General features: G+C 32.1%; 1 protein-coding gene across 1 annotated transcript; it reads right to left on the bottom strand.

Moving 5' to 3' along the window:
- Positions 1–1,974: 1,974 nt before the first annotated feature.
- Positions 1,975–16,122, bottom strand: LOC148617193 (bactericidal permeability-increasing protein-like). The gene is made up of 15 exons (XM_088584659.1): positions 15,930–16,122; positions 14,945–15,044; positions 14,416–14,547; positions 14,039–14,112; positions 13,522–13,676; positions 12,987–13,050; positions 12,699–12,790; positions 12,005–12,181; positions 11,044–11,109; positions 9,556–9,723; positions 8,989–9,056; positions 7,791–7,833; positions 7,113–7,176; positions 6,427–6,503; positions 1,975–4,464 (listed from the first exon to the last, which is right to left on the bottom strand). Exons 1-15 carry the CDS (start codon positions 16,021–16,023, stop codon positions 4,375–4,377), a joined length of 1,464 nt encoding a protein of 487 aa, XP_088440785.1. The 5' UTR covers positions 16,024–16,122; the 3' UTR covers positions 1,975–4,374.
- Positions 16,123–16,337: the final 215 nt, after the last annotated feature.

The following is a 16,337-nucleotide window of genomic DNA, read 5'->3' as shown; positions in this document are numbered from 1 at the left end:
ATAAATTCAGAAATTATCTTTAAGGTCAACATTCCTAAGTATCATTTTCTAGAATTTAATATTGTTTTACAGAGAGGCTAAGAATGAGGTCGTAAACATGGTTACATAGTTACACTAACGAATTATTTGGAAGAATTTGTTTTCTTTCATAAAATCGATGCGAAGGATTTAGGGAAATAAGGTTGCAATCTCCTTATCTGAAATACTTTTGGGCGCGTACCCTACCTGTGCAACTGGTCCATGCTCCAAGGTATTAGGGAGTCCGAGTTGCTCATTTACTTTTGTTTCTTTGTATGTGTTATTTTGGTTATTTCATGTTCTTTACTGTGTGTTTCTATTTTCCTTGTTAAGTCTTTATCATTGGAATACATTATTTTTACTCCGCTCGAAACTTTGGCCTCTTAATTACACTTTGAAAACATGTTAATATTACTTCGAACAAGCCCACAAAGAAAATATCCCGTTTTAAGTGTAGTTAAATGTTAAATGTGAAAACCAAAAGTTAAATTATCATCTGGGTCTTCCGACAGTAATTAGATTCCTTTATGTGCATCTAACTATGATGCTAAATCTTTAAAAAAAAATCATCCAAATCTTTCGAGGAGTTTACGAAGATTATATTGTGGTTATAAAATTTTAACATGTACATTTCTAAGGTTGCATTATCTCCCTTTAGATCCCCCCACAAAGAAGTAATTTGATACTCAACCTTTTATAAACAATTTCATCCAAATCCCTTGAGCACGTGATGAGGCGTTTCCCTAACGAGTTTTTTACCATATAAACACGTTATGTTGTATTATGTTCTCTTTTATTCATTTTGAAGTCGCAGAAAGTATTCACACATGTGAATATATAGATTAAAATCGATATGAACTACTCTGAATATATTTACGGACCTCGCTTTGTGCATAATGAATCAGATAATCTATCTGAAGAAAAAACATAGGCCTACATTGGGTTAAACGTCATGTAAAAAGACTACAGTTTTCGTGAAAAAAAAAGTTTCATTCAATTGCATTTCATGTTCCATAATTTATTGATTTTTATTTTTGATTTGTATTGTCATTAGTTCCACCCCCTCCCCCCCCCCAAAAAAAAAACAAACATCAAAAACGTTCGAAAAAGATCCGAAAGAATCCTTTTATATCCGAAAAAGCCCTTTTTATCAGAAAGAATTCTTTATGGCTATGCACCGTGGAAGTTATTATGCATCTTTATGGACATGTACATTATGACGCCTCACCTTCCTTAAATAATTTATCAAAATCCTTTTGAGCGCTTTAAAAGGAGTTAGACTTACGTGTTGTTAATTTGAAAAATCCTTAATTTGCATCATCTAACTTTGATTCCACCCTCCCTGTGTTTATTTTCTCTATACTGATTATAAAATCTACACTGTGAACTATTAACAATTAAGGGCGGTTTCAGGTTATCATTTGTTCCCTCGAATTTTTCACAAATTTACAAAGTTTCCAATACCACCCTTGCCCACTCTATTCACCTGGTTTCGAACAAAACATGTATTAGATTTGAACAAAAATACGTATATAACAGATAGACTTCTATGCAATTCATTTTCTCACTCGTTAAAGAACTCCACCTGTTTGTCGACAAGTTCTTATTTCAAGAGGAGAAAAAAAAACACATTGTTTTATAAACTGTGCTTTTTTTTCTTTTTCGCACTTGACAGCCATTTGTAACAAAACTTGTCAGTTTGGATGATTTACATACTCGACCATATTGTTATCACCACATGAATCTAATCTTTTTATTGGCTACATCTCGCTTGTTTTATGAATGAAGCTATTTGTCATGAAATGCATAAAAAGTTTTTGTATGCACTTTTTGAGAAACATCAAAACACTTCAATATTTACAATACTGACTCTTTGTACCTGGTTATCTCATTATTATTGAGTTATTGATAACAAGACTCTGGTTTTTCGATCAATGGAAATATTTAGTACAAAAACAGACTTAAACTTTTCATTCTCTCGAAAATTCTTTAATACATAAAAGAGAATATACAAAGACGTCAAATTTCCAAAAAAAAACTTTCCATGAAATTACCACACCTCTGAAAAACATTTCTTCAATATGAGACATAACTCTTCATGCATAAATCTACAAAGTTGTACAAGATTGGCTTTTTATTTTGCTATAATTGACATTTTCTATGGTTTCCCAGTTGTAAGTTATCATCCAGTAAGAAATGTTATTATTCAGTAAAATATCTGTTTTTGTCTATTCACATTTCATTTTTGTACTTAGTGACATAATATTCTGATTGATTACCGAATAGTTGCAGGTGTCCGTGTAATTAATTGTAATTTAAAATCATCGGAGTTGTCTATCTTCTTTCGGTGTATTTTTTTGAACAGCATTCCAACGGTCGGGGTTGGGTTGGATTAGGGCTGCTTATATTATTGGTGAAGATGATATTTTATAAATGCAATACCATTTAAGCCAATAAATTTTAGATAAAGGTTAAAGAATGATCAAGGGAACCAAGGTTATAGCGGTAATCAAAAGAATGTAATCCAGGGACAAAGACCAGACATGAAAAACGGACATACACAACAAAGAACATAAAGTAACTAAAATCATGCATACAAAGTAACAAAAGGAAATGAGTGACTCGGACTCCACTAAAACTGGGAGCATGTACCAGGTGCACCGGAAGGGTATAAATGAAAACAGGATCCTTTTAAAGCCATCAAAGGATTTTTACATGTCTGAAAAAGTCAGTGTTGTGGATGCGCCAACTTTAAAGGCAGACTGGTTTGTCGTGTGTTGGTCATTTCACACGATATCTAGCCGAATATTATTAAGACCATGTTACAAGCTTATATCTGTAGTGACATCAGGCATACCAATCACATATGTCAGCTTCCCTGTTATAATTTCATTTTGTTGCATGCTTTCTTTCGTCCAATAAAAGGGGCAAGAAATTATTTGGAAAATCATTATTTCATGAAATATCATTAAAACGATTGGTTTTGTCTTCAATGTACATGTATAGTAAGTTAATTACTTCATAAACAGCGTGAGAAGCTAACGATTGAATACAATGTAACTGTTTTAAAGCTAATTCTACCATATTTAAAGGTCAAACCTTGTTTTGATATCAGTTGACTATATTCATCAACGTGTCTACAAAGGGCCCTATCAATACAAAGAAAGACAATCCAACGTTATTCAAAAAGATTTACTAAAGTTCATGTATTGCCTATGGTGAACTTGGTATAACACCCATGTCTATTTGTATAAAAGCAAGAATGATTGGTTTTCGGCAACGAACTAAAAATGGGAAAAACGAGAAAATATCTCGTACATTGTATTACATGTTATATAGATTTGATGAACGTGATGTGTACCAATCTAAATGGCTATTAGGTATAAAAAATATTTTAAAGGAATGTAATTATGGTAATAACTGGTATGACCAATCTGTGATAAGAATGTAAATCTGTCTAAAATGTATTTAGCAGTTTCTTCATGAAAAACTTGTTGAAGATTGGAAATCAAAAATATCTGATTAACCTAAGTGTGTAAATTATACATATATTTAAGTTTTGAAAAAATATCTTACTCTGCTTCCACCAGATTTGATGTATAATCTTATTAAATTCAGATGTGGTAGTCATAAATTGCCAATTGAGGCTGGTAGATTCTTTCAGTATCAACAGAGCTGAAAGAATTTGTGATCTTTGCATCAAACAGGAATTTTGTGATGAGTTCCACTGTATTTTTAATTGTAACTTTTTAGTCAAGAAAGACACAAATTTATACCTGTTCATATCTATAATAACAGAAGTAATGTTAGTAAGTCTGTCAAATTTAATGAATAGTCACGATATTTGTCGGGTTGGCGAAATTTTGCAAAATTGTAATGTCTGTATTTACATGACATATTACTCTTTGATCTGCATACAACAACTTCATGTGTATATATGTTAGTCCATGCATTAATATTGTTTGTTAAATTAATTGTACTATTATGCCTCATATGAAGCCATTAGTGAAATAAAAGTTTGAAAGTATAAAAGTTTCATAATTTTGTCGATACAGTAATGGTATCAGTTGTATTGAACGAAAACATGTATATATTTCAGTCTTGAAAACTGCTCTACTTTTTCTAAGAATTCAAAAGAAAAAACATGAAACTATACAATCCAGTTTGCCACACACAAAAAAGTAAAGACAAATAACACTACTATGCAGAATAACGATAAACCCAAGCAAAACCAGTCAAACATACATAACAAGATGCACACACTAATTACTAAAACAACGAAAAGCAAATCTATTGTTTTGATTCACCCTTTATGACCATAAGGTCAATTTAATGTCCTCAGCAGACGACCAGGTTTCAAATCTGTAGAAAGGGAATAAACTTGAGTACGGTTGCGTTGTCTTCAGTCGATGTCATCTGAATATTGGTCGATACAACAATCTCGTTCTGAAATGAATGAGAAATAGAGATTATGTCATTTTAATGATATAAGTGTAAACTATTATATTTAAAAGTGTCCTTTGGGAATTTATAGGCTTCATTTAAGATAAATTGTAGCAATTTACTTGAAATATTAATATGAGTGAGAAATAATGTTGTTTGGAAATTTAAACAAATTCATATACTTGCTTAGCGTTGCATATAGATGTAATTCAAATGTTATTCTGTTTCATGTTTCTTTGAATAATGCAACAAACTAATTGTAAAATAGTCCACAGTTTGCTCTGAAAGAGCATATTAAATTTTCCATTACACAAATTCTCGAGCTCAACTAAGTACCAGTCCACATAAAATTCAGACACTACCAATGGTAAACTGATTCATGGTGTAGAAAAACCCACCAAACAAACGATGCTTTTTCAGTCTACATATCTTATACTTTCACATAATGATAATCTTTTCTGCATTCATATCTATGCATTTTCTAGAAAATCATACATTCATCTCCCATTAAAATCAACTAAATGAAACCAAATCAAGAACGATAACTCTTGCAAAGTGCCAATTTCATGTATAATCTTTATAATTTGTCTCTCAGAAGTGCAACAGCCAAATGAAAAACTAAGACTTTTTATGTGATCAGAAACTGTTTCTGAACAAGAAATAAAACTGAATTTGGTGGATGTCTGACATGCATGAATCAACTTCTGTCTGATTTTTAGGATGACTGATACTTAAATTCCCATGGTACAATATACTGTTCATCATAACTATTTTTATTCTACTAACTGAAAATATATTTTAGGAATACTTGCGTTATAACCTTTTAATTAACGAAATAGTTGGAAAAATGGATTTACCCGTGCTCCATATAAAAAAATTTCGATTCATCTTTTCCCATTCCACCCCAGCCCCTTTCTTTTATAGATCATTTACTACAGTAATGGAGCATTAACCACTTCTATTTCATTCATGGTCGAAAATAATATCATGTTAATGTAAGAGATGAGCCCCGTGCAGGTCTGGGTGTCAAAAGAATAGGCCTGCAGCAGCGCTAAGCTTGTCGTAAAAGGCGACTAAAAAGTGGTCAGGAACTAGCCGGGGGCTAGGCGCTCTGCCCACAGAGCAACTGGGATGTGTGCCCCAGGTGGTGGAATGGGGTACCCCTGGCATGTTACATGCTGGGGTTGTCAGGCTATAATACGGAAAACCTGACCGCAAACCATAGTGGTGCACCGTGTGTGGAAAGATGCCACGTTCATTGCACGGTAAAGAACCCTGCTGTGGTATTCGTTAGGAGTAGGAACCTTTGCGCTCCGCCACAGGAAGCTAAATTACCCATCCCCCTTTTTTCTAGTGGCAATCAAAATTTGTCGACCCAATTATCCTTGTGTCCCATCCTTTTTTTTTAATTTAAGGTTCATCGTCTGAATATAGCTGAAATATTGCTGCTCGAACGTTAAACCCCAAACAAACAAACACAATGTAAGAGATGATATAAAATAAATGGTAACACGACGATGCACCAGTGATGGAAATAGAGTTAGCCGCTCGCAAAATTTGAAAAGTACAAAACATCAAACCTCTTGACCCTTAAGCAATAACAAATAACCTTCTAGCGATTTGAAATTTTCCATCAGTCGGTACTCATTTTATGTATGACGTATGCGTATTTTATAAGTTCATGCCACTTTATTGTATACACAGCCAAATGTGCAACATATCACTCGATTCATACAATAGCCATGTAAAAACTGGCCAATTATAGTCATATGATTATTATATGATTCTCAAATGTAAATATTGGCCGGCTAGCATATGATTTTCATATGTTTGTGCATTATGTAAAAGGATAAATATGTAAACTGAAATATTTGGCAATCTTATTGTGCAAGTCCATTTTATATTCATACGTTTCACTTCGTATGATTGTCATGTGCTGCACTTTCAACCGTTTATTCTACGTACGTTCACCAACTTTATACTGGGCTGTTGAAGCCTTAAACCATAGACAGCCGGTAATGGGATTCCTCTTGCGCCATACTCTTAAAAAATTAATTTAATTAATTAAATTAATTATCAAGTCAATTGAATGTTAAATGTTAAATCGTTTAATAAAACTGGGCTATGAATATATGTATGGTTGCTAAAGACTAGGTTTTTGTTTGTTTACACATTTGTAGAAGTCAAAAAATAAATCTTGCCTTAAATTTTAATATCAAAATATTAAATATGGTTCATAGTGTTTATAAATAGTCACATGAACAAAGTGAAATGTTTTAGTATCAGTCAAGCAAATCCCACCTATTGAACTAAACTACCCATTCTCCTTGTCTCATTATACTCTTTTCAAAGTCATCAGCGGTCATTTCGGAATGAATTAAATATACGTTGACTTTATCAATATTTCTCTTAAATTGAATTTCACATTTAAACATTAAAATTAGAATGACGAATTCCCGGTAGATTTAATATTCTTTTAGTATGTTTAGGTTCAATAGTTATATATAATAACTCCCCCTCTATCTGTGTGTGTGTGTGTGTGTGTGTGTGTGTGTGTGTGTGTGTGTGTGTGTAATTACTTTATGTTTTACTTTCACATATTGTAGGCTTCATTGAAGTAAAATCTATCAATCTTTCATGAATACACTTACTGTCCAACATTGGCTTCACTGTACTTGATATAGCTGTATTAACGAGGAACTGTAATGTTTGTTTCTGCAGACAAAGATATTGAGACATTAGAGATAAGAGCCACATATCACTCGATTCATACGATAGCCATGTGTAAACTGTCCAATTATAGTCATTTGATTGTTATATGATTCTCATATGTAAATATTGACCGGCTAGCATATGATTTTCATATGTTGGTGCATTATGTAATAGGATATTCACATTTGTGAACATAAAATGAACAGTGGAACAGAAGCACGAGAAGCGTTCTGATCCAATCGCGACAACTTAATGTTTCTTAACCGACACATTTATCTTCTAATGTAGCAATATATATAAATATATTTACTAGCTATTCCAGCGTACAAGTTTTCATTTGTCAACATTGCACTGGTTTTCTAGATAGAGCTCAGTGTCTTCTAACCCTTAATTCCTTGTATTGCACTTGATAGAAAATATCGGGGCTGGATTTGGCTTCTCATTTCGATATTTTTGGTTAGAGTACCTCTTGCATACTGTTTTTGTTTGGATTAATGTCTTCCTGTGTATTTGGTTCTAATGCTGCTGATAAGAGGTTACTCCTTGGAACACGTGTACAGCATACTAAAAAGTGTGGCATTTTATTCTATCATTATATAAAAAAAATAATAACTTACGTTAATCGTTCCAATCGTTGAGTTTGTAACATTAACATGGACGCTATAAAGAATATATTCAAGTGTAAGTTTTCGTAAGAATCAGGCAAAATGGGGAAAATCAAACACATTCATGTCAAAAGGCCACCTATTTGACAATATAACTCAACTCAAGGACATTTCTCTGTTTGATAGACCATTATATGGTCTTTAAATTTCATTATTGGATTTGCTCAGAAACCTTTAAAAGAATGTTAGAAAAATGAGGTTTTTGACAGAGTTATCTGCTCTTGAAATGTTCTTTTTCCTTGCATTTCAATCGCATTATAACTCAATTTACCAAAGTGATATGGAAAATCTTATTTTTTTCCTCGTTTCTGATGGTGAAAATTCAATTTTCAAAATGATGGATTTTTTCATACCATATCTTACTAACTGCCTGACTCTTACAGAGACTGACACTTTAATTAATAAATGCCAGGGACAATATGAAGCACATGTTTGTAATTTATTAATTGTCAATTAAAATGAATGCCTATTAGCCCGATACTTCAATATAAAGTGCGCAGTTTCAGATGAAAATCTCAAATTGATTTCCTCAAATCCTTCCTGAATTCAAATTTCGACCAATCAGATCGCTTGAAACAAAAGATGTTGATAAAAGATTAAAGCTAAATGATTTTTCCGCAAAAAGTAATTTAAATTTTACCTTAGACAATCTTTTGCTTATTGGTCATATAATCAGAATGCATATTGGTTCGTATGATACCTTCCCAATCACTTCCCGATAGACAAGTAATGCATATAATCCCATTCTAATGATGGATTCAAGGGAATGTAATTAGTGTTATATTTTCATGTGAAAAAAAAAATGAAAAATGCCCAGAAAGCAATATTGTTCATGAAATAAACAAGAAAATATGTTACTTAGGATTGTGTTGTAAACACAAGTTAATCAGTGCATATTTTCATTCGAAGAAATTAGGTTCACGGATTCGGACTACCTCTTGTAAATCTCTGAAACTGCCACTGATTACCGTTTCGATGTATAAAGATGAACATTTTAAAATATCTAACAACTTCTGAAAGATAATTTGTTTTCAGGTACCTATAATATTTGAAAGTGCATTTTGTCGAATACGAAAAGCATATTTTCTTCGAATTCTCTAAAGGAAGTATTGGAAAATATTGTAGGAGCTTCTATAAAATAAGTACTTACGACATAGTTCCGACTTTTCCATGTATTGAAGCGTTTGTCAGATTTGGTAAGAAAGTTCCCGATCCTTCCTTTAAATAGATAATACAAACATGCTTCAAATTTGACATTTTTCATCGCGGTGAGGTTGTTGTCTCTTTGACATACTCACAATATCCATTCTCGTTATACATATTAGCAATATAAATATTAGAAATATATTGATTTCTCTGAGTTTTGCAAATTATTTAACTCGTTTCATAGTTTTGATATTGTTTTACTATGTGTTTCTCTCAATTACCCGTTTTGTCGTAACAAAATTATTCATCACCTTTGCCCTTCATGTATGATAATTCAGTACATTTAGCTGATATATTTCCAATCGCTTTTTATAGCAATTCGTGCATTACAATAAATAGTTACAAACAGAAGAAACAGCATTTTACTTTTCACGGTTCAGGTAAATCTTAAACGAAATTCTTAATATCGTATTCATAAACATGTCCTGCCAGACACATCATCACCCCTTAATTTTTATACATGCTGAATGACACCACTTTTATATCCTGCAGACTACGTAATTTGATTTACCGCATTTATTCTAAATAGGAAATGAAGACTCCTGTCTGATTTTCTTGCAATTAGATTGACGACTGTAGTACCATTAACAGCTACTGAATTGTTCCGTATTTTGATTGTCGGGCGTTTGTCGGTTTTTATTTCTACCTCAACCTTGCAGTCAGGAAACGCATGACCAATCTATAAAACAATTGTCTATAAGATTAGAAACATTAATTCTTCGATTGCATGATTGTTTCATGAAAACGAATAACAAAATTTGTAGGGCACAGGAAAGTAAAATTAAATTTCAATTGAAGGGTCACAATAGAAATAAATAAAATGATATTCATTTCGCGATTATCATACAATTAAAAAAAAAACTTGAACTTCATATGTAATTTTCTGTAAGGCTGTTGATAACAGGTTACTTCTTGCAAGAGTAATCAAGGGAACCAAGGTTATAGCGGTAATCAAAAGAATGTAATCCAGGGACAAAGACCAGACATGGAAAACAGACATATACAACAAAGAACATAAAGTAACTAAAATCATACATACAAAGTAACAAAAGGAAATAAGCAACTCGGACTCCACTCAAAACTTGGAGCATGGACCAGGTGCACCGGTAGGGTAAGCGTCTTCTACTTTTCTAGAAACACCCGCCGAATTGCCCGTTGAATAAGTCAGTTTTCATGGTGCAGATGGATACACCATAACGATCCACGAGTTCATGATGACGTCCATAAAACCTCTGTAGTGATGACTTCAATCTGTGGCAACATAACGTGTTCCAGAAGCCTATTTGTTAGAGTTCTTGTGCGATACAAAAATGTGTAGTTTCGGCAAGCTCTGGCATAACGTATGAGTTGTGATATGAACACTACATACGCAGGTACCGAAGGGATGTCGCCACAGATGAAAGGAAAGTTGACAATTCTGAATGGTCAATAGTTTTCCTTTATCATCGATTTCTAAGTGTAGGTCAAGATATGGGGCTGACTTCACAGTGTCTGTAGTCTCCTTTATGTCAAGTTCTTTTGGGTAGATGCGATGTATCAAATTCCCGAAATTAGGATTGTTTAAAGATAATACGTCATCTATATAGCGGAAACTGAGATTGATGGATATAGCCAAACGATATTCTTTCTTTGTAATCAGATCAGCTATAAAGTCAGCCTCATAAGAGTGAAGGAATAGGTCAGCAAGTGAAGGAGCACAATTTGTTCCCATTGGGATGCCGACCGTTTTGTTGAAAAACACGTCCACCACACTGGACAAATATGTTGTCGATTAAAAATTCCAGCATTTTGTAAACATCTTCCTGTGTATATTTGGAAGATGATTTGGAATTATTTCTTACAAAGTATGTGGAATCTCTACCAAAAACTATATATTTGTATCTAGGTGTAGTATATATTTGTGTCTAGGTGTACACACGCAACACGTGTATAGCATACTTTAATTTGCAATGTTGATATGAGTGCTTTATTTACAGACTACATGTACGAAAATACTTACTTGTGGTATCACTTTGCCAATACACATTCCAGTACACGTGGTATTTAACATATCACCACTAGGAAGCTACAAAATACAGCATTGTACTTTGGTACTAAAATGAATATTATTGAAAGCACAATACTAAATGCTATACTCAAATACAAAAAAACAAAAAAAACAAAAAAAACAAAAAACAAATCAATTGTATCAAGTAATGGGTCATAAGCCGGTATAGACAACTGGAAGCCTTTTTAAAGAACTATCAGAATCTAAGACCAAACATTTCTTATTATTAGGTATTGGTATGTTTTGTTAACCCAATTATTTTTCAATTATCAGTCCTTGGCTGAAAAATACTCATTTCCGTCGAAAACAGTGAGTAATGATTGCTTTTTGTAAATTATTCCTTGTACTGATGTGATCACTTATTTACCGATTGTGACATTCAAATGCTATTCAATCACCACCGGTGTATTAATGTCGCAATGTTTTTAGCGCGCTGTGAAATCCACGATGTCTTTTTAAATGCCTGTACCAAGACAGGACCATTGCAGTACCTGCTACATGTACTCTGTTGACGATTTAATTTGGACTTGACGTAATTATGGAGAAATGTTCGGTAATTTTGTTGTTACCCTTTTTTATGTTTTCGTTAGTTGCAAAAAATCCTCGGCATATTCTTTAAAAAAAGTATAAGAAAAAATTATATATATTTAATTCACATTTAGCTTATATTATAACGAGTTAAAAGAGCATTTCCATATTTAATAACTGAATTAGTTGACTCATTTATCTTCATAGACCATTGAACATATTGATTTTTTAACATACTAAAACTTGTAAACAAGTAGGTTAGTTTTTCATACGATATAGAAAAGGTCCCTATTTACGTAATGAAAATGGCAAGTAAGTTGAGTCGTAGTAGGTGGGGATAGTTTTAGTCGTAATGTTAACATACAGGTGATTAATTTTGACTTACATCTTTTGAAGTGATGTTTCGTGACATCATGCCATGTTTGGTTGCTCGGTAAGCCAATGTGTTAAAGACATAATCTGACATTAATACAGTTATCATTCTCGTTTCGTCACCAGAAGTTCTCATTGTAGGGGGAGTTAGTGGGACAGGTGTACGATTTCCCTTCCAGAATGCTTCTCCCTGTTTCAAATAATATAAGTTGAACAAATTTTTAAAATTTAACCGGTTACCGGAAAATATATTTTAAAACATTGCAAATTATAAAGTCTTACCTTTCTTGAAAATTTCTATTGCATTTTCGCCGTTTGAATTGAAATTAAACCATAAAAACTTTTTTAGTTTATTTCACTCTGATGTTATTTATATTTCATGTTGCTCTGTGCCTTTTTTCAAATGACCTATCAATTGAATTATGAATTACTGAATTTTGGTATCCGTAGAAAGAATATATCACTAAAAGATTCGATTGCTTCGAAGTAGGACATACTGTAGTTATACAAATGACATATGACTCATTTCGTAACCCCAGAGACATCAAACTTCTTCAAACACAGTGCCTAACTATTGGAAAGTACAGAAAAGCTTTCTAAAGCAGAATCTCGATAAAATCGATAACTTGTGTAAATCGGACATCTGTTCATATTAGTTGTACTTTTTTCACCTCACTTTATATTTTATTAAACCCAAAATAAAACACCTTTAAATCAAATTTTAGATCGTTTGTCAGTACAGATGGTGCTGAAGTCAGACCACAATCAACACTCAGGAACTTAGTTACATCAAACTGGACTGAAAAAAAAATTAATTAAAATATTTGTAGTTCAATACATTAATTAAAATAATACTTTAAATTTAAAGCAATTGTTTTATAATTATGATAATGTAAAATTTGTTGATGAAATTCAAAACGTTGCCTAAAATGTATATTTAAATGGTAAAATGACATTTTTATAAACAAATATACAAAATGTTAAAGAATCATTACCATTCAATTTAGAGAGGGTTTGCTCTGCCTTTTTCTTGACCAGGGAATTTACCATTGTACAAATCTAAAAAATACATCAATGTAAATGATAATGCATTTCAAAGAACATTGTAATTTATTATGTATTTATCTGACAGATCATTCGTTAAATGCACTAGCCCCGAGATCCCGTTCATAACAACGATAAAAATGTTACTTCAATACGAAACCCTTAGTCGATAGGCCCAATCTTTAAATCATGCATTTTTGTTTAAATATTCTGTGTATTATGTAGCACCTTTTATGTGTGAAAAAGCGTTAAGGATTGGGATATTGTTGAGTTTTAATACACGTAAACTAGGTTAGAATAAAATGAAATTGAAAATAAAACTAATTACAAAGCCCAACGCAACGAAACGAGAGGCCGTTGGTAAGTTTTAAATAAAATTAATAAAGAGCACATTCTAACAAATGCTTTCCTTACTCAGACCTCAGGAATTAAAAACCCTCGGTGGATATCTCCAATATAAAATATGTGGAAGACGTGTTCTCTTACTTGCTTTTGCAGTTGATCATGCACAGCCTTTTCTACTTTGTGTCTGAATAAATTGTAAATGAATGCTCTGCCACCATGAAACTTAACATCGACCTTTCCAACACCGCTAGTACATTGACTGGGTTTGACACTGGGTTTTCTATTTATGTTTACGCCTGAAATATTATTATTTTTATTTTTATAAGGCAGAGATGATATCGAAATAAAAAAAAACTAAGTGTAAAATAAAGAACTTCACAACTTTTAGATGTATTCTAAATAAAACTATTAAACGTGGGACAATCTAGCATCTTACTGCTACTATATCACTATACTGATGAATAGCATAAAAATATTTGATGCAAGGATAAATATGTACATATCAAGCCAGGTCTAAAGAACCATTCATACTCTTGAAGTGAGGCAATAAGCAAAGCTCTTTTCATCGCGAAACTTTTCTTAGGCGATGTAAAAATACGTGCACATAAATGCTACTTATTTCTTTGTTGTTTTGTTTTGGAAAGGTATGTGTACCTACCCAATTGCAAGGTCAAGCCAATGGATATTCCCCGCGCCTTAACGCTGATCGATCCATGGTCGGATATTTTTATTCTATTCATAAAAAACAAAAAACAATGAATTTCATCTGAAACAAAGGAAAATGATATTTTTAAAAAAATCATTTTTTAGCCTTAAGCATTGTTATATTAATATGGCTTTTAAGGTTTGTGCTTGATTAATTTGTTATCCGGAATATCAACTGTTTACATACAAGCACTATATATTTTAAATGCATATCCTTTTTTTTTAAAACATAACGCTAATAACACCCTCCATTGTTTTCATTGATTTCACAGCATTCATGCATATAGTGTAATAACAGATGTTTAAATATCTATATGTACATATACTTACAAATGCTTTCTATATTTGTAATGAAACTTCCCTTTGACATCCAATTCTATGTTAGATGCCGTCCATTTCAAATTACTACCTGATGCTAAACTAAGTTTGCTAATACGTAGAATGAAACTTGACATTCGCAAGCTGTAATAGTAAGTGGAAGATTAATCAAGAAAACTACGATTCTAAGTATGGACATATACGCTAGTTTCCCGAAGGCATCACGAAATAAATTTCAAAGAATTAGTTTTGCAAGCAGATTGATATCTCAATATTGAAGAACATGAAAGCTAATGTTTAAATAAATTGATAATTAAATGCAAATAAAAATGTAATCGTCATTTGTCTCCGTTTCTTAACATTAGAAAAGACACAAATAGTGGATCAAAATTGAAATTTCTAATTTTTTACAAGAACAGAAGCTGTCAACTAGTCAGTTTTTGAAATCTTAACTGCATATTACGCTTTGAAAATACACAGAAATGTACATGGTTTCCAAACACTAAAACTCTTATATTTATTGTTTATTTTTACCACTTACTTTTCAAGTTTATACTCAACATGATGCTCTTTGCCCTTCTGGTCTGGTAAAGTTACGGACTTGACCTCCTTGTTAATTACACCGATGGCGATCTTATTAGCTGTATAAGAAAAAAGTCTAAACTTTAATATGAATTTAAGAAACAAATAATATTTGACTTTGATCATAGTACTCTGTTATGTTTTTATATCGCTGATGTCTCGACCAACGGGAATCTGAGAGACATCCTATAAAGCCCTCTGTGCGTCTGCGCCATGAGAACCCATTTGTTCATCGTGTCATAGTTTTCTTTTCCTCTTTCGTCTACCCCGGACTTGACTTTTTATGAGCAACTAGGCGGATGTTTCTAGAAAAAACAGAGGATGCTTACCATACTGATGCACCTGGTCTACGATCCAAGTTTTTAGTTGAGTCTGAGTTGCTCATTTACTTTTTGTTTATTTGTACGTCCTTAATTACTTTCTCAATATGAATACACTTAAAATTGACTTTGAATTGTCAAATGTATTCATGTGAAACATATAATTTGTCGCAGTTTTTAATGTTTAATACAAATATTCAAAAATATTTTGAAAAAAAACGCATAATTAAAATTCCCATGTCTTCTATTCTCTGTCTTTTGAAAATAAACAAATTACTAATTTTGATCGGTCTTTTTTATTGATGGCTTTTATTTCTATTATTTTTTATATGTAAGTTATGCTAAATTCATTTGAATCCATTTTGACATCGATATTCATATAAACCTCTACATCACGTGTTTATGAAGTAAACATCTTTACTCTTCATATTATCATTTAATTTATGCACTTTCCCTTATCAATAGATATGAATTTTTCTTTTGAAATATTAATCGTTTTTTTTTTTTTTTTTACTTTTCAAATTTCCTTTGCCAACTTTGAAAATATGTACTTATTATATGTACTAAATTCACAGGATACTTTTGTAATAATAAACTGATAGCTGAAAAGACAAACACACATACCATAATATATTGCTCTCTGTGTAAATAGTAGTTGAATCCCTGGATTAACTGCAACTGCAACCGTAAGAAACAGAACACTTAGAACAAAATGCATTTTGGTGTATCAGGGTAGTTTAAAATGCACCACATACATTATAAAAATCCCAATGATTAAACAAGGAAATTGTGTTTTATCGTTACATTTTGAGGACACACTTGTCACTTTCCTGTACTTAACCCTTGATATCTGTTAAACCCCTTTCTTCCTTTACACTGTGTACTTTTTGGAAAAGTATGAACAAATTATAGTTGCATGTACTATTGCATAATTAATAATAAGGAAATATATATTGTTTTAAAATACACAATTACCAATGTGATCACTCACAACTTTTGCAAAAGTTTGACAAATTTTCAAACTCAGATTTG

This window comes from Perna viridis, chromosome 5 (genome assembly GCF_037379345.1).
Source record: "Perna viridis isolate PV_CMFRI_1.1 ecotype Kerala chromosome 5, ASM3737934v1, whole genome shotgun sequence".
Lineage (NCBI taxonomy): Eukaryota > Metazoa > Mollusca > Bivalvia > Mytilida > Mytilidae > Perna > Perna viridis.
The sequence above is the reverse complement of the archived record's forward strand: the minus strand, read 5'-3'. Positions and strand labels throughout refer to the sequence as shown.